This window comes from Pituophis catenifer, unplaced genomic scaffold, assembly GCF_029215685.1.
Source record: "Pituophis catenifer annectens isolate HBS135680 unplaced genomic scaffold, rPitCat1.0.hap2 SCAF_2, whole genome shotgun sequence".
Taxonomy (NCBI): Eukaryota; Metazoa; Chordata; class Lepidosauria; order Squamata; family Colubridae; genus Pituophis; species Pituophis catenifer.
The window spans coordinates 184,162,609-184,184,916 of record NW_027256882.1 but is presented as its reverse complement, the minus strand read 5'-3'; the positions used below and the strand labels follow the sequence as shown (position 1 = coordinate 184,184,916).

General features: G+C 45.7%; 1 protein-coding gene across 6 annotated transcripts in view; it reads right to left on the bottom strand.

The window, feature by feature from the left end:
- SLC44A2 (solute carrier family 44 member 2 (CTL2 blood group)) overlaps positions 1 to 21,727 on the bottom strand; it is a 123,759-nt gene extending 102,032 nt beyond the window's left edge. For all 6 annotated transcript variants that reach the window (XM_070938303.1, XM_070938305.1, XM_070938307.1 and 3 more), the window contains exon 1: positions 21,656 to 21,727. In XM_070938303.1, coding sequence (XP_070794404.1) covers positions 21,656 to 21,692 — 37 coding nt within the window. In that variant the 5' untranslated portion in view covers positions 21,693 to 21,727. The remainder of the gene's footprint in view (positions 1 to 21,655) is intronic.
- Positions 21,728 to 22,308: the final 581 nt, after the last annotated feature.

Below are 22,308 nucleotides of genomic sequence, written 5' to 3'. Positions count from 1 at the left end.
GTTTGAAAGAGAGGAATGTTATTGAGTATAAAGTATTAATGAATAAATAAGATATTAAGTGAGGTATAGTAATATACAGAGGGTATAAAAAATAGAAGAAAAAATAATAGAGAAGCAGAAGAGAAGTAAATTAAATAAATTGTACTGATTAGATATACTGCGAAGTAAAACCTGATTATATTGTATACTGGATGAATTTAAATTAAGTTGAAATTTATACAGAATATAAGCAAAGGTGTGTGTATTTAAAATTGTTTTTGTATAAGAAAAACTTACAGAAATACATGTACCCCACCAAAAAAAGTGATTAAGGATTAAGGAAAAATAATTATATGATAGTGTGGAAAAACTCTACAAGAGCTTTAAAAATGTCAACGACAACAACTATAGCCAAAACAGGAAAAAAATCAACTATAAACCCTACACCAACAGTGGTATCACCCCTACAGCAGAGAACAATATTTAACATGATAGGAAAAGAAAAGGAAAAACTGGAAATGACAGTAAATACCATGCAAAATATGTTCCAGATGATTCAAGAAACCTTATTAAAAACACAAGAGAAAATTGCGGACAATCATGAAGAAATGAAAACGCTTCATACAGAAATTAAAAATGAAATTGGAGAAGTAAAAAAGGACATTAAGAATATGAATGATAAAATTGGGGACATTCAACAAACAATAACAGAAAATGAACAAAGAATCAAAAACATGGAAACAAAAATTGTTGTGGCCCACCAGCGGCCTGCGCAGATTGTTGCTGATCCTGACGAGGAGGCAGATGTGGTGCTGCGCCAGCAGCCTGTGCAGCCGGGGCTTGAGTCAGACAGTGAGGAGGCTGAAGAAGATGTGGTGCCAAAGGCAGGGATTCAGTCAGGGCCTTCGGAACCTCCAGAGGCTCCTTTAAGTGAAGAGGGTGAAGAGGAGGAGCCTCTTCTCAATGCACGGGCACGCAGAGCTTCCAAAAGGCAGGAGTGGTTCCTCAGGAAGAGGTCTCCTCGAGAGTAAAGCTTGGGCTAATTGGCCACGCCCTTAGCCTATTTAAGAAATTACGCAGCTTGTAACAAGCTGCAGGAAACAACTTTAGTTCGCTAATCATCGCGTTGGGATGTCTCCTCAACCTTGCTTCTGGGCTTTCTGCCAACTCCAGTAAGACTCTGACTATCTTATCTATGGAATTCTGGCAAGCTGTTAAGAACGCATATTAACAGCCGGCATTTGCTAAAACTGTGTTATTTGAGTAAACTAAGTTTTGTTCAGAGTTTGTGTGTGCTGTGTTTTTTGGGATCCGTAGCTGGGGCAGAACAAAAATAGACCAAGTAGAGACAAAAATGGACACATTGGAGCAGAAATCTCAACAATTAAATAAGGAACTATCAGATTCAACAGTAATGTTGGAATGGGAGAAAGCTTCGTATTTCCTGTATTTTCAAAACATAGTTGAAGAGAAAGAGAAAAGAAAACCTGGGAGAAAAGATGGCAGAAATAGTGTCAGAAATAATACAGCGGGATAAGAGAGAAATAAGAGGACAGATTGATGAAATTTACCGGGTAAATACTAATTATATAAGAAGACATCGATTGGCGAGGGAAGTATATATTAGATTTACAAAGCGAACAACCAGAGATGAAGTATATAAGAAATCACGAGAAGAAACCTTGACTTACATAGGTAAAGAAATTATAATTTTAAAACAAATACCACAAAGGATTAGAAATCAACGCCAACATTATCAATTTTTAACAACACAACTGATTAGGTACAAAGTAATGTTTAGATGGCTGACACCAGATGGCATTTTAATTACATGGCAAGATAAAAAATATAAAGTAGATACATTAGAGAAGGAAAGAGAATTTTATAAACTACATTTCACACAGGAAGAACTGGAAAGCAAAGAGGAATCAGAGAGCAAAAGCCAGCAAGAAGAACAAATAGAAGAAATAGAGCGAGAAAGAGAAATAAGAAAAACCCAGGAAAAAGAATGAGAGGAAAGAGAAGGGGCGAAAGCAAGAATGCGGATGGAGACAAGAAATACTAAAAAACAACAACAGTAGGCAATGGAAAAGGCAATTAAACTTTTTTCAGTAAACAAACGAATTAAATGTACCAAAGAAAAGAACAGAAACATTTATAAAATTATGAAAATTAGAAGCAGATGTGATATGTCTTCAAGAGGTACACATCAAAAAAGAATATCAAAAACTATTAGAGAATCCAAAAATAGGAAAACTATACACATCACTGATACAAAAAAAGAAAAGAGGAATAGCGGTATATGTAAAAGAAAAGATAAAATCAAAGTTAATCTATGCAGACGAAGAGGTAGAATTGTAATGGTGGAATTAGAAATGGAAGGAAAAAAAATCATTATTAATAGTAATATATGCCCCTAATAAAAACCAACACGAATTCTTAAAAAAAAATACACAGCAAAGTAATAGATCTGGAGTATGAAAATGTTTGTCTAATTGGAGATTATAATGCCACAGTAGATGTTAAAAAAGATTATAGGAGCAACAAGAAAAATAAAAAAAAGAAGAAACACTACCAAAAGAATTTTTTAATATGGTATCGGAATTAAAATTGAGAGACGTATGAAGAGATATACATGAAGATGAAAACCAATGCATATTCTATTCTTGCCCAATCTTGGTCCAGAATAGATATGGCCTGGATGACTGCAGATATTCGGACTGGCTTAGAAACAACAGAGGTAGGGGTAAACGAATGGGCGGATCACAACCCAATAATTATTAAATGGAAGGGAGAAAAAAGATTTAGGAGATGGACAATGAACCAAAATATATGTAGAGATAAAGAGTACAAACAAATGTTAGAAAATGAATTGGACGTATTCTTTACAATAAACAAAAAAGAAGAAACCTCCTTACAAAATATTTGGGACACGGCAAAGGCATATATACGAGGACTGACGATTGCGTATATAGGGAGAAAAAATAAGGAAAGAAGACAACAGCAAGAAAAACTATATGACGAACTAAAGAAAGTAGAATACAAATTACAGGAAGATCTCCAAAACAAAAAAGTAAAAGAGGAAAGGAACATAATTAAACATAAAATAAATCTAATAACATAAAAAGAAGTAGCCCAGAGAATAAAAATGGCAGAACAAAATTATTTTGAATTCGCGAACAAAACTGGTAGATGGCTGGCATACAAACTGAAAAAAGAAAAAGATAAAAGAATGATATACCAACTCAAAGATGAGAATGGGGTTATGCAGTTCAGAAGAGAAGCTAAAAAGAAAATCATTCAAACATTTTTTTCAAATTTATATCACCAGGAAGAAATAGAGGAAGAAAAAATTAAACAATATATAGAAGGATCAGAAATGAATAAAATCACAGAAGAACAAAAAGAAATACTAAATAGACCAATAACTAAACTGGAAATAGAATTGGCACTGAAAAAACAAAAATAACAAAAATAACAAAACACCTGGTCCGGATGGGATACTGGTGGAATTATATAAAAATTTACAGGAAAAACTGGGAGAAATAATGTTAGAATTATACAATGATGCTGTGGAAAATGCAAAAATCCCAAAAACTTGGACGGAGGCGATAATAACCATTATTCCTAAAGATGATACGGACCAGCATTTAATACAGAATTACAGACCAATTTCCTTATTAAACACAGACTACAAGATATTTGCAGCAATTATAGCTGAATTAATTTTAAAAATGTTGAATAACTATATGCAAAAAATTTTTGAATAACTATATACACCCAGATCAAAATGGATTCTTCCTGGGCAACAAATCAAAAACAACATGAGAATAATAATAAATACATTAGAATTCTACGAAGCACACCCGGAAAAACAAGTGTCATTGGTTTTCCTTGATGCCCAAAAGGCATTTGACAATCTGAATTGGAAATTTTTAACAAAATAACTAAAATTTATGCAATTTGGGACAAAATTTGAAAAAATGATAGGGAAAATTTATACAAAACGAACAGCAAGAGTAATCATGAACGACGATACAACAGAACAATTTAGTATAACAAAAGGGGTAAGACAGGGATGCCCACCCTCTCCACTTTTGTATATATTAACGTTGGAGATGCTCCTGAAAAATGTTAGACAGAATCAAGAAATAAAAGGTCTAAGAATAAAAAATGAAGAATACAAGGTTCAGGCCTTTGCCGATGACATGGTGTTCATAGTAGAAGAACCGCTAGAATCAGGACCAAAATTAATTAAGAAATTAGAAGAATTTGGAGAAGTAGCCGGACTTAAGATAAAAAAAAACAAATCAAAACTAATAACCAAAAACCTTACTAAGATACAAGAAAAAGATTTGGAAATTAATACTCAAAGTCAAGTAATCAAGAACCTCGTACCTTGAATGGGATCACTCCCTCCTTTCGCCCACGCATTCTCTAATCGAATGTGAGGCTCGTTAAGTGCACATGAGGTATTTCAGGGTGGGTAAGGTCATGGGGGGCTAGTGATGGAACAGGCCATCTGCCTAAGACCACCCAAGGCCTCCCCAACCCATTGAAAAACGTCATGCTCCTCACAATTGCTTTCACCCCCACCCAACCTGCCCTGCTGTGTCATTTACCTTGGGAAGATCTAGTAGGCTGTCTCCTCTCCAGCCTCTCAGCCCCTCTGACACTCAGTTCGGGCCTTTGCGGGCCTCCCCTAGCACATTGCAGGCTGAAAGGGAGCTTCTGAGGGCCAGATCCATTTTAACCTGCAACGTGCCAGGGGAGGTCCCCGGAGGCCCAAACAGAGCTTTCAAGGGGCGGATCCTCTCCTTGGAAGTTCCATTTCAGCCTGCAATGTGCTGGGGGAGGCCAGCAGAAGCCCAGAGCATTGGAGGGGTGGATCTGCCCCTTAGAAGCTCCATTTTGACATGCAACATGCAGAACAAATGTTGCAGAGCTTCTGCGGTTGTTCATAAGGGTGAACAACTGCCTTGGTGCTACAAGATTCCTAGTTTCGGAACCTGTTCCTAAAGACTAGGAGGCACTTCTCATGTAACTTTAAACATTTGCTAAGGAAATGCTCATAACCCTGTAACTTTTCTCCAAATTTTGAAGCACCATAGAGTTTCTAAGCAATTACTGTAATTTTTTAACATAACTTTTTATTCATGTCTATGTTTCATTTTGGCACCAAGGACCACTTTCCTGGAAGACAATTTTCCCATGTATATTGGGGAGGGGGGAGGAAGAGCATGCAACCTAGATTCCTGCATGCACAGTTTAGAGTATGGTTCACATTCCTATGAAAATCTAATGCCTGATGATCTGACGTGACACTGAGTTGGTGATACTAGCACTGGGGAAGCTTTGCTCGCTCACCCGTTGCTCATTTCCAGCTATGTGGTCTGGTTGTGGACTCCTGTCTTAATTCATTTAAATATTGTTGAAATGAAATCAAATGTGTCTGTGTTCCAACACCAGCCAATATGGTTTAGAATGTGGCCTCCAACATTCCTCTCAAAGACCAAGTGTAAAATTTTCTACAAAAGAGGCGAGGAGACGGGGTATCAGCTGGATCTCCAGCATGTGTTTTCCCTTTGATGCTTGCTTGGTATCGACTGCCATAATAATGGGGAGGGGGGCATGGCATTGGGATTTGGGAAGTGTGCTGGTGTGATGAAGGCTCATGTGAACTAAAGGAAGGTTTGCTTTCAAGAATTACTGTGCTACTGAATGGATTTGTTTACTCCTAGTCAAGGCCAACCATCCTAGAACTCCAGATAGATGAAAACACCTGAAGATGTACCCCACATGACACTATGCGGGATGTGGACTGGACATTCAGCCTGGGTCCCTGGAGGCAGGCCTGACACAGGGCCAGAGAAAACCACAGGGGAATGGAATCCCCAGTGGCAGGGACATCTACTGAGGCTGCAGGGAATGACGATGCTGTCATCACCCCAGCAAACTCGCTGCGAAGGGACCCTGGCCTAGGGTGCACTGCCCGAACTGGCAGGAGATTGCCCCCCATGAAGCAGAAGGCACCCCCACTTGGCATTAAGTTCAATGGGGATCCCCAACAATTAGGATTCTTCCTAGTACATGTGCTCACATACCTGCAAGAATATGGGAGGGACCTCCCCACTGAAGGAGCAAGAGTCAGGGTCATCACTCTGGCCCTGGAGGGGGCAGCTGCCCACTGGATGGTGACTCTCCACAACGCGGACGCCACCGAACTCTGAAACTTCAACCACTTCATGATGGCCCTGAAGTGGAGGTTTGAAGACCCCTGGCAGACCGAAAAGCCAAGGACCGCATCCGGAACATAAGGCAAGGTTGCAGATTGGTTGGCGAATACACCAAGAGGTTCTGAGATCTGGCTTGCTGCATGGATTGGCCAGAAGAGATCCTAGTGAGCTGGTTCGAGTACGGGCTTAACGATGACCTGTACAATGCCTGTGTTGCCCACAAGGCCCCATCTAGCCTGCACGACTGGTATGTTCTAGCACAGTGGTTCTCAACCTTCCTAATGCCGCAACCCTTTAATACAGTTCCTCATGTTGTGGTGACACCCAACTAGGGGTGGGTTCTAAATTTTTTTACTACCGGTTCTGTGGGCGTGGCTTATTTTGTGAGCGTGGCTTGGAGGTCATGTGACTGGGTGGGCGTGGCTAGCTGGTCATGTGACCGGATGGCCATGGCTATGTGTATAGGGACTACCCAGAGGGCTGAAAAAAGTGATTTCTGACAGGTCCTCGCACTTTTGACCGGTCTTTGCACTTATGACTGGTCATCATTTATGCCCATTGTAGCATTCTTAACAACCACCACTCATTTCACAACTGCTTCTCTTCACCATGGTGACAAGATAGGGCAAAAACGTAAAATGTGAGGACAGTCGTAAGTTCGAGGACTGGTCAAAAGTGCGAGGACCAGTCAGAAATAACTTTTTCAGCTCTCTGAATAGTCCATATGCATAAAAGGATACAGCAATAGAGAGGGATGATGGAAGGGAAGGGAAATTAGAGTAGGAGTGAGGGTAAGAGAGGGAGGAAGAGAGGAGGAGAAGGAGAAAGGAAGAGGAAGTAGGGAGAAGAAGAAGAGGGGGAGGAAGAGAAAGTAAGAAGGAAAGAAAAGAGAGAGGTGGTAGGTTTGAGGAGAAAGATTGCTGTACAATAAAAAAAATGAAAGGGAAGAAAGCCAACCCCAAACAAATATAAAGATATTAAGATAAAGAATGAATTGTTAAACTTTAAAGAATAAAAGAGAACAAATATAAATAAATAACAATAATTAGAAACACACATACAAACATACAATGTATTTTCTTTGAACAGAGTATTTGGCCGGTTCATAAATTTAAACAGTGTTTAGTCATTTCAATTAAATTTACAATTTCTTTATTTCCTTTTTGCCATATTTATTCCTCATCTATTTTTGTAAAAAGCCAATATTACCCTTCATCCTCATCTCTAATCTTAATCAAATTTAATTTTTCCCTTCTATTCTATATTATACCCCTTCCCATTGTCATCTATTTTTATACCCATCCTCACATTGGTTAATTATGTAATATTACAGTTGTTTAATATAAATTCAACATTTTAATATAAATCAATTAGTTATATAACTACCTTTTTTGTATATTAATCAATATGAACATGAATATTCCAATTATTTCCATGCAATCCAATTTCTTACAAATCAATTAATTATATTTACCAATAATAATAAACCAAATAATTTCCCCCATATATTCCTCCAAACCACAACTTAACCATTTCTGCTTTCAGAAATATACAATTAATAGTATCTCAATTATTACAATTCCCTAGTTAAATAGACCTTTTTTTCTTTTGTGTTTTAAAAACTTCTCTTTTCCCCTAAATTTCCCGTTGTTTGCACCTACCTTTTTTGGTGAGGAAAAAGAAAAGAAATCTGACTGCCTAATTTTCCAACGTTGCAGCAACAGCAAAGCAGTTTCAGTTTCGTTTTTCAGCATAGCTGGGGGAAAAAAAACTCTCCAACAAGCAGCAGAGCCCTGAGCAAAACAGCTGAGAGCAAATCAGCTGAGAGTCGGGAGCCGGTCTAATCAAGGGCTAATTAGCCTATGCTGAAGCTCCAGGGGCCAATAAAATTACAAAAAAACCCAAACCATTTGTTAAATTGCTGGTTCGCCCGCCCCTCGCCCACCACTATTTATTGGCAATAAATAGTGGTGCGGAGGGGCAGGGCAAGGGGCGGGGTGGAACCAGCAGAATCCCACCACTGGCTATAGGGCGGCCCTTTGAAGCCCCGCGGCAAGAATTTAAACCATTTTTTTTCCTCTAGCCACCAGCTGGGACTCAGGAGGCAGCAATAGATTGGGAGTGGGCGGGGTAAGCGAACGGCCGGCGATCCAACAGAGCAGAGGGTGAGGGTGAGTGAAGGCATGGGGGGGGGGGGCGAGAGAGGGCTTTGGCGACCCCTGTGAAATGGCCGTTCGACCCCCAAAGGGGTCGCGACCCCCAGGCTGAGAACCGCTGTTCTAGCAGAAGCGGAGATTTACCAAGTTTAGAACCAGTACCGCACGAGCTGCATTTGGAGACGATCACCACCTGAGAGGAAAAGGGAAGTTCCCAAGCCTCATTCTGCCCCACCACAATCAACAGCTTGCTTCAGATGTGGGAAAGAAGGGCATCACGCCCCTGACTGCTGTGCCTAGACCCCAACCTGAAAGGGAGAGAAACCAGCAAGGGGGAGGCCAGCAAAACCATCGCAGTGCCCAAGGGACAAAGTCCTTAAGAGCCGCAAGGTCATAGAGTTCCTAGCCAGAACCGGGAACTCTGACCCAATCAGCAGACGTGCTGGATCAATCGGACAGCTACTACGATGACCTCCTGGTAAGTGGGACAATCGAACCCATCACCTTCCCCCATTGAACTGTTGATCCCAATAACAGGGAGAAAAGTCAAGCTGACGGCTTTACTGGACTTGAGGTGCACCCGCTGCCTGATCAGCCCGACCTTAGTGGGGGAACTGGGAATCTGCCTCAGACAGCTAAAAACCCCAGTTTCCTTTTGCCAACTTGACAGGTCCAGTGTGGGAAGAACTCTGGATATGTTTGTCACCAAATTTTTGCAGCTCGTGGCAGAGGGTCACTCTGAGACTATTGCTTTTATAGTGACCCCTGGCATGGAGTGGCCTTTAGTGTTGGGACTAACCTGACAGAAGAAATGGAATCCAAGGGTGGACTGAACTAAGGGGGCTCTCAGATTCCCAAATCAAGGGAGAGGCTGGAAAGGGCAAGTAGCCATGGCCACTCAGGAAGGGCCAGGGCAGGACATTCCCAGGGAATACCAGGACCTGGCAGATGTATTCAGTGAAGCAGGCTCAGATGAGCTTCCCCCTCACTGGCCCACAGACTGTGCCATCAAAATCCATTGAAAAATTGCCAAAGCCAAAACTCTACTCAATGACGCCTCAGGAGCTAGATGAACTGTGCACATTCATAGACAAAAGTGTAGAATGTGGATTCATCCAATCTGCTAGATCCAAAGTGACTGCACCAGTCCTATTTTGTGAGAAGGATGCCTCTCTTCATTTATGCATGGACTATAGAAATCTGAATGCTGTCTGCATGGAAAATGTGTACCCCCTCCCTCTCATTTTTTAATAAATATAAAGTTTATTGTCATTGTACATATACCCATACAATGAAATTCACATAACACCCAGAGACCAAGCCCAACTCATGAAGGACATGCTGGCTCACCTTTCGAAAGGAAAGATTTTTTCTAAGCTGGAATTGAGGGAGGCATATTACTGGATCCAAATTAGGGAGGGGGATGAGTAGAAAACTGCTGTTAATTGCCCGCTGGGGTCCTTTCAGTTTAAAGTGTTGACCTTAGGGCTTCAAGGGGCTCCCATGGTGTTCATGCGGCTAATAAATGAAGTACTGCATGAGCACCTGTATAAGGTGTCCTAGTGTATCTTGATGACACCGTTTGACTGAAATGATGGCAGAGCATATAAAACAGGGGGCCTCAAACTTTTTGAACAGGGGGCTACTTCACGGTCCCTCAGGCTGTTGGAGGGCCAGACTGGCTGGCTGGGTGTGGCTAGGTGATCATGCGACGGGGGCATGGCTAGGTGGTCATGTGACTAGGTGGGCATGGCTAGGGTCATGTGACTAGGTGGGCATGGCTGGGTGGGCGTGGCCAATTTAGCAGTCTATTTTGCCAATTTAGCAGTCCATTAAATAATACACACAAATTAAACTTTAATTTGTTTTGCTCCTGGGGGTGTTTTATTTGCTTTTGTTTGACTTTCCTTTTTACTAGATCATTTTTAAAGTTGTTTACAAGTCTAGTGCTCCACTTCAGAAAACTCAAGTTTTGCAGCAATTCTTCTCAGCCCCAAGGTTACAATCAACATCTCTCTCTCTTTCTCTCTCTCTCTCTCTCTCCCTCCCTCTCTCATCTGTCTCTCAGAAAAGAAGTGTCCTAGAAAAGCAAATGGGGGCAGGGAAGAGAAACCTTGCTAAATTCCATTCCGTTCTATTCTCTCTCTCTCTCATTTCTCTCTCAGGAAAGAAAAATATGCTAGAAAAGCAAATGGGGATTGGGGAGAGAAACCTTGCTGAATTCCATTCCATTCCAACCTCTCTCTCTCTTATTTCTTTCTCAGGAAAGAAAAGTGTACTAGAAGAGCAAATGGGGTGGGGGAGAGAAACCTTGCTGAATTCCATTCCATTTGCATCATGGTGGTTTCAATCCTCTTTTGGAATCCCTGGCTGCCCCAGGGAGGAAACCCCAAGACGGGGGTTCAGCAGCGCTGATCCACTGGCCAGCCAGCCCTTCCTGCTTCCCTCTCCAGTGGCAGAGACGGCTGTCTTCCTTCAGAAGCAGGCAGCTGAGCGGGAGAACGACAGGCAGCCAAACAGCGGGGGGGGGGAGTGAAAACGCTGTTGCGGCCCCCACTCCCTAGCTCACTCATGTCTCGCCAGCCCTGCTTTGCCAACTGGCACACGAGCTGTGTCTTCCCCTAATTTGGCTGCAACCCTCATCTTGGAACAGAGATGCAGCTGGGGAGGGGGGGGCTGCAAGGCAGAAGGCTGCCTTCAGTCCAGGGAAGGGACTGCAGCCTCGGGACTCCATCTGAAGGGCAGTGCCCCAAAAGCACTCTGGAGCTGCTGCCTCGCAGATCAGGGCAGGGCTCTGCTCTCCCTGTTGAACAGCCCAGTGAAGGAGGCGTATCATCGGGGGTTTCTACCTGGCAGCTCCTGGGTGGCAACTCCACCGCCGCTTGGCAGACCTGCGCAGCTTGAAGGAGGCAAAGCAGCCAACTAGAAAAGCCAAGTAGAGGTGACAAATCATGCCCAGGCCCGGTAGGCAAAAAACGGCCACCAGGAGTGGGGAAAACCAGATCTCCATCGGAGCCCTGGCTGCCCAGACCCAGTAGAAATGGAGGGAGGCACGCAATCCCTGCTGGCCTTGGGCAGCCATAGCGCCGATGGAGGCTAAGCTTTCCCCGCTCATGGTGGCTGCCTTTTGCGTGCTGGGAATGGGCTATTTTAACCACCTCTACTCAGCCTTTCTAGCTGGCCATTTTGCCTTGGCGACAGCACTGGCCTAATGGACCTGCATGAGCTCCACAGCGCTTTCAGGGCGCTGCCTGAGCAATGCAGTTTCTTCAGATGGAGCCCCAAGGCTGAGGATCCTTCCCTGGACTTAAGACAGCCTTCTGCCTTGCAGCCACCACCACTCCGCTGCATCTCCGTTCTGAGTGGAGGGTTGCAGCCAAATTCCAGGAAGGTGTGGCTCGTGCATAGCCAGGCTTCCTTCCGTGCGAGTGGGCAAGTTGGCCGGGCGCTACCCAAACCAGTGCCTGGGGCTCAAATGCCTTCTTCTGCCATTTATTTATTTATTGTTTATTTATTGGTTCAATTTATATGCCGCCCTTCTCCGAAGACTCAGGGCGGCTTACAATGCGTTAAACAATAGCCTTCATACTTTTGTATATACCTGCTTAGTAGGGCTTTCGGCCCCCCCAAGTGGTGTTTTTTTTTATCACTTCTTTTTCACTTCCTACCCCATCCCCCACAACACTTCAGAGAAGCCCAGCTGGGTGCCGTGTATTGAGTCTGGAAGCAGACAGGGAAATAACACACTTTCCTCTATTTCCTGCAGGGCCTGCTGGCAAAGCACCCCTCTCTTGCACCCACCTCTGCAGTCAGGTGCGCAAGGGAAACATGCTTCACATGCAGGCCAAGGGCAAGACTTGCCAGGGGGCCAAGGAGATGACCAGCGGTGACCTGTTCTCCAACAGCACGGCAAAAGAGATGGGAATAAGTAGGCAGCAGCCACCCCACACTGTCCTCACCTTGTCTTTGCCTGCAGTGGGAGCAGTAGCCGAAGGCAGAGGCACAGGGGAGAGGAATGTGGTCCCACAGGCTGGATGCATTGGACAACCACCTGCCCTGTCCCAGCCAATTGTAGTAAGGCGCGAATTGGTGAAGTGGGCTCCGTTACCATTGAGAACAGCCACCGCCTTGCTCACACCCTCTCATCCAAGCTGCTGGGTGTTGCTCCAGTTCTTTCCACCACGGCCGTGCAGCCTTTTTCCAATTCTAGCTATGCCTTGGCACTCGCAGCTGCAGGAGCCCAGCACTGTAGTTCCCCTCACTCCAACTAGCAGCCTCTGCTCATATCAAGAAGCCGGCGGCCAGGCGGGAAGAGGCCAAGTACGGGCGCAAGGTGATGCACTGTTTCCGCACCAGTCCTGCCAGTGGATGGGCGAGTAGGCAGCCCTCAGGGAAGAGTGCTGCACTGGGTGACGCATCCCCCACAGAAGCCAAGAGGCAGGCCTGAAAGGCGGTTGAGGCTCACCAGCCACAGCTCCCCACCCCCGAGGTGGCCCTTCAGCCTAGCGCAGCAGGTCCAGGGTGGATTTCCCTCCCCCACTATTGGCTTAACCTTCCAGTTCCATCCTGCAGGACTTGCACTGCTCTGCTCACCGCAGCTGCCGGCAAAAGTAAGGCCTGCACTTAGCCAAAGGACAGGGGCCGTCAGGTGGGTGGGGCAAACTCATGTTGCTGCACAGGCCAGATTAATCGCTTTGGTGGGCCGTATCCAGCCTGTGAACTGTAGTTTGGGGATCCCTGATATAAAACTAGTGAGGGCAGTCCTGAAAAAACTCAGGGCTGCCAAACTCTACGCCAAGCTTTCCAAGTGCGAATTCCATCAAGATATGATTGATTGCTTAGGGTACTGAATATCTCACCAAGTGTGGAGATGGACCCTGAAAAGGTGTAAGCGGTACTTGAGTGGGAAACTCCTTGAATCAGAAAGCAACTGCAAAGCTTCCCGGGCTTTGCAAATTTTTACCCGGTTTATCCCCTCCTTTGCACAAATCACCCTCCCTATCACTAATTTGCTGAAAATGAGGGAGGTGGACAAGCCCAAACCAAGTCAGCCGCTAAAATGGACTATGGAATGCCAAGCTGCATTTGAAAAACTAAAAAGATTTTTTTCGGCCAAACCGGTAGTTAAGTACCCGGATCCAGAAAAGCCTTTTGTGATTCAAGCTGATGCCAGCAATGTGGCAGTGGGCGCAGTCCTCCTCCAGGAAGATGAGAAGGGGAAACTCCAACTCTGTGCCTATACCTCCAAAAAGCTGACTGACACAGAACAGAAGTGAACAGTATGGGAAAAGGAGGCTTTCGCAGTTAGATGGGCTCTGTTGACCTGGTGGCATTTTCTGGAGGGGAACAAAATCACTTTCCAAGTATGATCACAAGAACCCAGAAGCCCTGACAACCCCACAGTAAATGTCCCCTAAACAAGCCTGCTGGGCACAGTACTTCCAGCATTTCAACATCACTCTTTAATACCTACCCCGGGTGGGGTGGGGGGATTTCCTAGCAGATACTTTGTCTAGATTACCAGAGTATAACAGTATAAAAGCTGAGATAGTGAAACTAATGCTGACTGCATTGCAGTTAGCGGCCTAAGTCACCACCAGGTCACAAGGGAAACTGCATCCCTCTCCCCTGGACAACATAACTATTTTAGCATTCAAACACGCGTTGGGCAAGGACTAGTGGTTCCAGACCCACAAAACCAGCTGCACAATAAGAGATAACCTACCCTGGGTTTCCACAAACTATATGTTCCTGCCAGTGAGAGGAATTAGGAAAATTATGCAAGCTAGCCATGATTCCAAATTGGTGGATCATTTCAGATTCATAAAAACTGCTTTTGGTGAAAAGACAATTTTGGTGGCCTTCTCTGAACAAGGACATAGAAAGTTATGTTGCTAGCTGCCCTGTTGCTAGCTTTCCCTGCAGCCAAACAGCAGAAGGGAAAAACACTTAGACTTTTACAGCCAGTTGCAGACCCTTCAGCATCTTGGAGAGAGATCTCTATGGATTTTATTATGGAAATGCTCGAGTATTCCAGAAACACAGTGATTTGGGTTGTTGCAGATCTTTTTTCCAAGCAGGTCCATTTCATATCATGCTCAAAGATCCCCACTGCTAGGACCCTGGCAAAACTGTTCTTTGTGCATATATATCGGTTACGTGGTGCCCCACATCGGATTATATCAGACCAATTCATATCGAAGTTCTGGAAACCCTTTCTGGACCTTCTTGGAACTGAGCAGGGCCTTAGTTCTAGTCACCATCCTCAAACGAATGGGGCAACATAAAGAATTAATTCAGTGTCAGGTTCCAAGTAATGCACCCATCACGAATTGAACTCCGAGGCATTCCGTTTCCTCAAAGAACAAATTTATTTAGATACATCATCTTGGCACGAACTGGTAGAAAGCCTGTACTGAAAGTTCCCGTGCTTTCCACCGCAGTATAAGTAAGAATTTCTCAATTTTCCAAAACAATCTGTCACATTGTCCAACCAAGATGAGAACTGGTTGCTTGGCGACTTCTCTCCTCCTCCTCTGGCCAGCCAACCATTGGCTCATCGGCTAGCTATGCTGTTCTGGCTGAAGACTCCATTCTCCTCAGCTCCAAACTGTGTCAAACTGAATTCATGTTAGAGTAAACAAGGATATAAACAATCCCACACCCCGATCAGATTCAGGCTTGCGATTTAATTCTGGAGCAATACTTTAGGTCAGTGATGGCTAACCTTTTTGCCATCGCGTGCCAGGAGAGGGGAGGCGGGGGTCGCGCGCGCACATGCCCACGCACATGCATGTGCAACCCCCTCCCCCTCCTCCTGGCACATGATGGCCTGGTAGGCCCGTTTTTCTTTCTTACCTGGTTCCAAATCCTGTATATCTGGGAATGGTGAAAACAGCCTTTCCCACTCCTTTGGAGGCCCTACGGAGGCTGAAAGGGCCCATTTCCCAACTCCCGGTGGGACAGGAAGTGACATTTTTTGCTGTCCCCAGCCTCCAGAACCTCTCTAGGAGTCTCTAGGAGTCTCTCTAGGAGTCTCTAGGAGTCTCTCTAGGAGTCTCTGGAAGCTGGGGACAGGAAAAAACGTCACTTCCTGTCCCACTGGGAGTGGGGAAATGGGCCCTTTCAGCCTCCGTAGGGCCTCCAAGGGAGTGGGAAAGGCTGTTTCCACCGTTCCCAGATACACAGAGAGGATCTGGAGCCAGGTAAGAAAGAAAAATGGGCCTTCCCCACCCCCCCAGAGGCAGGAAACAGCCTGTTTCCCTACTTCTGGTGGGCCCAGAAGGCCTGAAAATCAGCTGGCCGGCGCGCACATGCGCCCCAGAGCTGAGCTGGCGTGCCCACTAATATGGCTCCGCGTGCCACCTGTGGCACGCGTGCCATAGGTTCGCCGTCACGGCCTTAGGTCCATGATGGCGAACCTATGGCATGTGTGCCACAGGTGGCACACAGAGCCCTGTCTGTGGGCACGCGCACCATTGCCACAGCTCAGCTCTCTGTGGCATTTCTTTTGTGAACTTCTGTTTCCCTGCAAATGATGAAACAGAAGCTCCCAAAAGAAAAAGATCTCACCTTTGGCAGAGTTGCAGGTATTGGGATGCCCCTCCTCCCACCAGCCAGTTGGTCTTCAGGTCTCTGCTGTGCATGCATGCACACTTTTCACACATGTGTGCATATAGTTTGGACACTTGGTGCCTAAAATGTTCACCATCACTGCCTTAGGTGCTTTATTAACTATCAACTAGATAACTGGACTGACCTCCTGCCATTTCCGGAGCTTGTCTATAATAATGCGGTCCACACCAGCACAGAGTTCACACCATTCAGAGTAGCTACAGGACAAGAATTTAATGCTATGCCAGAACTACCCACTAATGAACACACTACCCTCTCTTTAAAAGAGTGGATGAAACAGTTGAAAACAACATGGCCAGTAGTACACAAAGCATTCGATGAAGCCAGAGCAGCTTACAAAGCCCAAGCTGACAAAAAGAGGGTGGAATCTAAACAGTTTAAAGTTGGAGATAGAATATATCTTCCACTTGTTTCTTGCAATCCCTCCAACCATCCCAAAAGCTAGGATCCAAGTTTGTGGGACCTTTCCCCATCATTCGAATTATGAACCCGATGGCAGTGGAACTGCAATTACCTAAGTTTCTAAAGCAGGTCCACCCCATTTTCCATGGCAGTTTGCTAAAACCTGAAGTGACATCTACCCTGAGACCAGCTCCCTCTCCCTGTTGTGGCCCGTCAGCGGCCTGTGCGGATTGTAGCTGATTCTGACAGCAAGGGGGCTGGTGTGGTGCTGTGCCAGCAGCCTGTGCAGCTGGCACTCGAGTCAGACAATGAGGAGGCTGGAGAAGATGTGATGCCAGAGGCAGGGATTCAGCCAGGGCCTTCAGAACTCCCAGAAGCTCCTTTAAGTGAAGAGGACGAAGAGGAGGAGCCTCTTCTCGATGCACGGGCGCGCAGAGCTGCCAAAAGGCAGGAGTGGCTCCTCAGGAGGAGATCTCCTCGAGAGTAAGGCTTGGCCACTCCCTTAGCCTATTTAAGGAGGAACCCTGACTGAAGTAATTTGTAGGGAACAACTTTATTTCACTCTACTTCGCGTCTAGATTCTCTGCAAAATTGCTTCTGGGCTTTCTGCCAACCTTAGTAAGATTGTGATTACTTTATCTTTGGTTTCTTGTAGGCTGTCAAGAAAGTTTATTAACAGCCTTTGTTTTGAGAAAGACTGTTATTTTAGTAAATTAAGCTTTGTACAAACTTTGTGTGTGCTGTGTTCTTTGGGGTCTGTAGCTGGGGCAGAACAGTTTGTTCCCTACCTGAAAAAAAACACACACAAACTTTGATTAAGATGGAGCAGCTGAGGGAAGAGAATGTGCAGCTTCGGCAGCTGTTAACTGCGATGGCTGGCCGGCTGGTTCAGCCCAAATGGCTTCATCTCCTCCTCCTCCTCGGAGAAACTGCCCAGTAGCTGTGCCAGATAAGTTTGCTGGTAATTTGGAAATGTTCCCAGCTTTCCTTGGACAATGCAATTTATGAATTTGCGAGCTGAAGATTTTCCCAATGACTGAGACAAAGTCGGTTTCATTATCAGCCTGCTCTCTGGCCCTGCAGCTCAGTGGGCCACGCCCGTGGTCCAGAACAGTCCATTGCTTAATGACTTTTGGGGGTTTTGTGAGCACTTGCAGCAAATGTACGAGGACCCTATCAAAGAACAAATATTCACCAGATGGTTGAAGTCCTTGAAGCAAGGTCGGCTACCCCTACAGGAATACATGAGTGAATTTCGTTTGTTAAGCCAGGATTCAGCCTGGAATGAGGCAGCACTTTTTGATGTATTCCAGGAGGGTTTGTCGGAGGCATTACAGGATGAGTTGGCTAGAGTGGACATTCCTCTGACTCTTAGCGAGCTGTTTTGTCTGTGCCTCAGAATTGATGCGAGGTTACAGCGCCAGCCCTCTCGTCGTGCCCATCAGGAACCCCATGTGAACCCAGTTGTACGTGAGGCTCTGGCTCCAAGGGAGGAGCCCATGGAAATCGGTGCAGCCACACCCCGCCTGTCCATAGCTGAGAAGGACAGACGACGGGCAGGGGGGTTGTGCTTATATTGTGGGGAGCCTGGACACTTTGCTGCCTCTTGCCCCAAGAAGTGACCGAGGGCATCGGCTCCTGGTCCTATACCACAGTCACAGTCTACCCTGTTGGGAAACGGCCGGAGCCTGATCTAGGGGAGACCCTGGGTCAGGCACATACCAACACCGGCTCATGCCCTGCGGAGGTGGATTCTGGACCCCCCTCGTCATTTGATTTTAAACACCAAAGTTTTCATTGCCAATAACCCCCAAGGGATACCGGCTCATGCTTTGGTGGACTCCGGTGCGACGACCAATTTCATGGATGAGGCATTTGCCAATCACTTTGCCATTCCCTCGTGTCCAGTGGATCCTCCCATGGTCGTGGAGACCATTGATGGTCGGGTGCTTCTGTCCGGACCGATTAAGGCCGCCACTCAACCCATGCGTCTGACCATCAGTAAGCATGAGGAGGCCATCCAATTTTATATCACATCCAGATTACATTTTCCTTTGGTTTTAGGGCTGGCGTGGCTTCGGACTCATGATCCACACATCCTTTGGTCCCAGAATTTTATGTCGTTCCCGAGCCTGCAATGTGTGGATCATACTCGTCAAGTCTGCGCAGGCCAGGTGCAGGGTCCACCTGCGGTATCTTTGCCGGCTGATCTCTCAGACTTTGTGGACGTTTTTAGCGAGAAAGAGGCAGACCAATTGCCCCAACACCGGTCGTACTATTGTCCCATTGACTTAATCCCGGACTCACTGTTCCCTGTAGCGAGGTTGTATTTTATGTCGGACCCTGAATTGGCTGCATTAAGAGAATTTGTGGACAAAAACCTGGCCCGGGGTTTTATCCGGCCCTCGTCATCGCCCTTGTTCGTTTATATCCTTCCATCAGTAATTTCAGTTGTGAGTTTCATTCCACCAAGTTTCAGTAATGACAACTATATTACACTTGCCCTTGTGTACTAATACTTCAAGTTCATCCTGTTCGTTCCCCAAACTTTTAAGCGTTAGTGTACAGCATCTCAGTCTTTTATGGCTGACCCTAGGTATACTTCCCACATCTGCTAGTTCAGAGGTCTCCAATCTTTTGGACCACCAAATTCATAATTTTAAATCCTGCAGACCACTGGGGGGGGGTGGAGGCTCAGCCGCCTTTTGGGCCTACCTGTCTGTTTCTGCGAGGCCTGCGGGTGGGAGGCCCAAGAGAAAGTGCCTGTTCAGGCACACAGCCTGGAAACCTCTTTTATGTTCCTTCTGTCAAGAAGCTTGGTCAATCTGTATGAAGGAAAACAAAGATGGGCAGACTGACGGTGGCTTGCTGACATTGGTGGGAAAGTCGGTCCCATATGCCAGAGGTGTAGTAGTCACAGGACTGGCCCTTTGGTCATCCCGAAGCAGCTCTTCCACCCAGGTGCACCGGCCTGCAGGGGAGCTGCCTGTTCCCTGACAGGCCACTGCACCTGGGTGGAGGAGCTGCTCTGGGATGACCAAAGGGCCAGTCCTATGACTACTACACCTCTGGCATATGGGACTGGCCTGTGGTGGGGCTGGAAATCTCCACCATAGGGGGTGGCACGTGCAATGTACAACTTTGCAGGTGGTGCAACGTGCAAAATGCAGTGCAGCCTTCGCTGGATGGAACGAGATAATGATGCTGTTGTAGAGGGGGAGCAGCTCAAGCGGACTGAAGCAGCGGTAGCGATGGCTGGAAGGTGTGGGAGCAAAGCGCTACTTGCATTTGTGTGGCATCAGCATTCCGCCTTCGCTGTGGTATATTTATGCTAGCTGGTGGCGCAAAGGTAGCCTTTGTCTCCTGCTGCTTGGAGCTTGGAGCGGTAATCCATGTCTGATAAGCACTACAACAGAGAGAAGCAGCCGGAGTCAAGCCTAGCTTTGCTGTCCATTGCGAACACTAGATCAGCCCCCTGCAAACTCTCGTCTCTTGAGGAGCCCGATCGAAGTTTCCCGTGCCACTTCAGAGCGCACTTCTTGAGAGACAAGAGTTTGCAGGAAGGCGATATAGCGTCCGGGCTGGCTACAAGAGAAATGTTTATTCTCGGCCATATTTGAGATTTCTAGCTGCAATGGACAGCAATGGACAGCTTGACCCCGGGCACTTCTCTCCCATCCTGTCCCTGGGAGTAAAAGCGCTAAAGTGTGAGCGGCGTGGGAACTTCGGCCAGCTCCTCAAGAGAAATGCAAAGATTTCTCTACAGATCACCAACATTTTCTCGCAGACCACCAGTGATCCACGGATCACTGGTTGGTGATCACTGTCCTAGTTTGTATCTGAATTTTTCTTTCCTCCCATCCCTCTCTGCCTCCTTCTTTGATTAGTTGTTTTGGGATTTATGCTTGGGATTACCGGTAGGTCCTAAAGAGTCTAAAGATTGGTCATCCCCTCCCACAATTTTAGTTTAAAGCCTTTTGGATAAGCTCAGCCAGTCTTTTTTTGAATAGATTCTTCCTGGTTCGTATTCTTACCCCATTCCTTACCAGAAGCCCTTGTTGTAGGTAATGCAGACCGTGGTCTAGGATATATATATAGTCTATTATATTTAAGCCTTAAATATATATTTACAACATATTTCAAATCTAGGCCCCCGTTTTGTTTTTTGTCTTTCAATCATATTTAAGATCCCACAAGTACACAAATCAACAGGGATGACCACATAATCCTGATTTGATTAATCTTTTTTCCTACCACTTCTGAGATAGACTTGATTATCACAACACTCAGGAAAAAAAAGTCCAAGTTAAAATCTAACAGCTATATTCACATAGCCCTATAGTTTTTTCTCAAGGTAGCCCCAGGCATTCATGAGGCAGAAGACAACATCCTGTTCCAGGGAGCACTTGGTGGGGATGAGCTTTTTTACCGGGCCATTTTGCAAAAGTTGGTTTTATTACATCAGGGGACTGTGGCATTCATTATATGTTGATGTATAATTGTATGATTATAAATGTATATTATAAATGTATGATGTATAAATGTATGATTGTTACAAATCACCCAGACCCTTTGAAATAGGCAGAACACAAAATGCGGAATATGCCCAAATAAGAGAACTACAGTACTTTAGCTTTAATAATAATTAATAACTTAAATTTATATGACCCAAACTCATAGTGATTCTGGGCAGTTATTGTAAATCTGTTTGTGTAATATGCCAAGAGATTGCCTTACAACTTGCTGAACCATAAACGATCCACTCCAATTTTCGCATAGTCTCAGGCACTTGTAAACTCAGACATTAAATCGGGAATGGCGGAAACGAGAGTGGTGGAATGCGAATTGACCGGAACAGAAGGGTTTTCCTTTGCGTTGATTGTAAGCCTGTTTGGTTTGTTTATTTCTTTTACCCTCCTACTACTTTCCTAGTGGCTAAAGTCAAGCAAAAAGCAGGCGTGCTTTTCCACAGTAGATATTTTTTTGCAATATCTTCCGAATCCGCCTTGAGAGCCAAGACAGATCTGAGGAAAGCTGCTACACGGCTGCGAAGCAAAACCAGTGACTGCGTCAGCCTAAGAGATCGCCAAGATTCTTTCCTTTGGCCCAGAGGCGACCCGCGGCTAAGCCTAAACTAGGTACCTGGCCCACCGCTTCCCAGATCCGTACCCGGCCAAGACCACCTGCTGCTGTCCCTCGCCCAGAGTAGAAGAGGGCGGGGAACAAATGCGCTCTATTGGGGCTTACCGTGCTTGCCATAGTAAATCTCCTCTTCCCTCGCCATCCCATCCGCCTTCTGGGTTTCCTTGCTCGCGTTCTCGTTTTCTCCCCTCCCCACCCTCCTTCCCAGTCAGCTGCTGCGTTTACCCAATGAGGCGCCTTGGATCTTTCGGGGGCCGAACTAACCAAATCAGCAGAAGATGGGGGAAGAAGAAGAGGCGGCGGCGTTGCCTTTCCAAGAGCCGGCTCGACCAATGGTCCTTGACTGGCGCCTGCCTGCGCTCGAACAGCCATCTACAGAAACAGCCTTAGGACTTCGTGAGAGTCCTGGTTTAGTCTTCCACGCCGGTCTTTTTCCAAAGAGAGACTTCGACGCTCGATTTTCTGAACCAAATGCAACCCCAAAAATCTCGGTCACGAAAAGAAATTACCCCACCTCTCCCCACCATGGGATGTAGTTTTCAAAACAAGAGGGCAGCAACTGTGGTGAAGTGAACTTGGGTTTCCATCTGTATTTCAGGGCTCCTAAATTCGTTGGAACTTTGTGTTTGCAAGGTAGCCTGAGTTACAAATGCTCAGCTGCAGTTCAGTTTGATGTGTTGTGTGAATCCTGAGTTAAGCATAGTTAATTCAATGAACAAATTTGGTTATCCTTCGGCTACCTGCTGGTGTAAACAGAG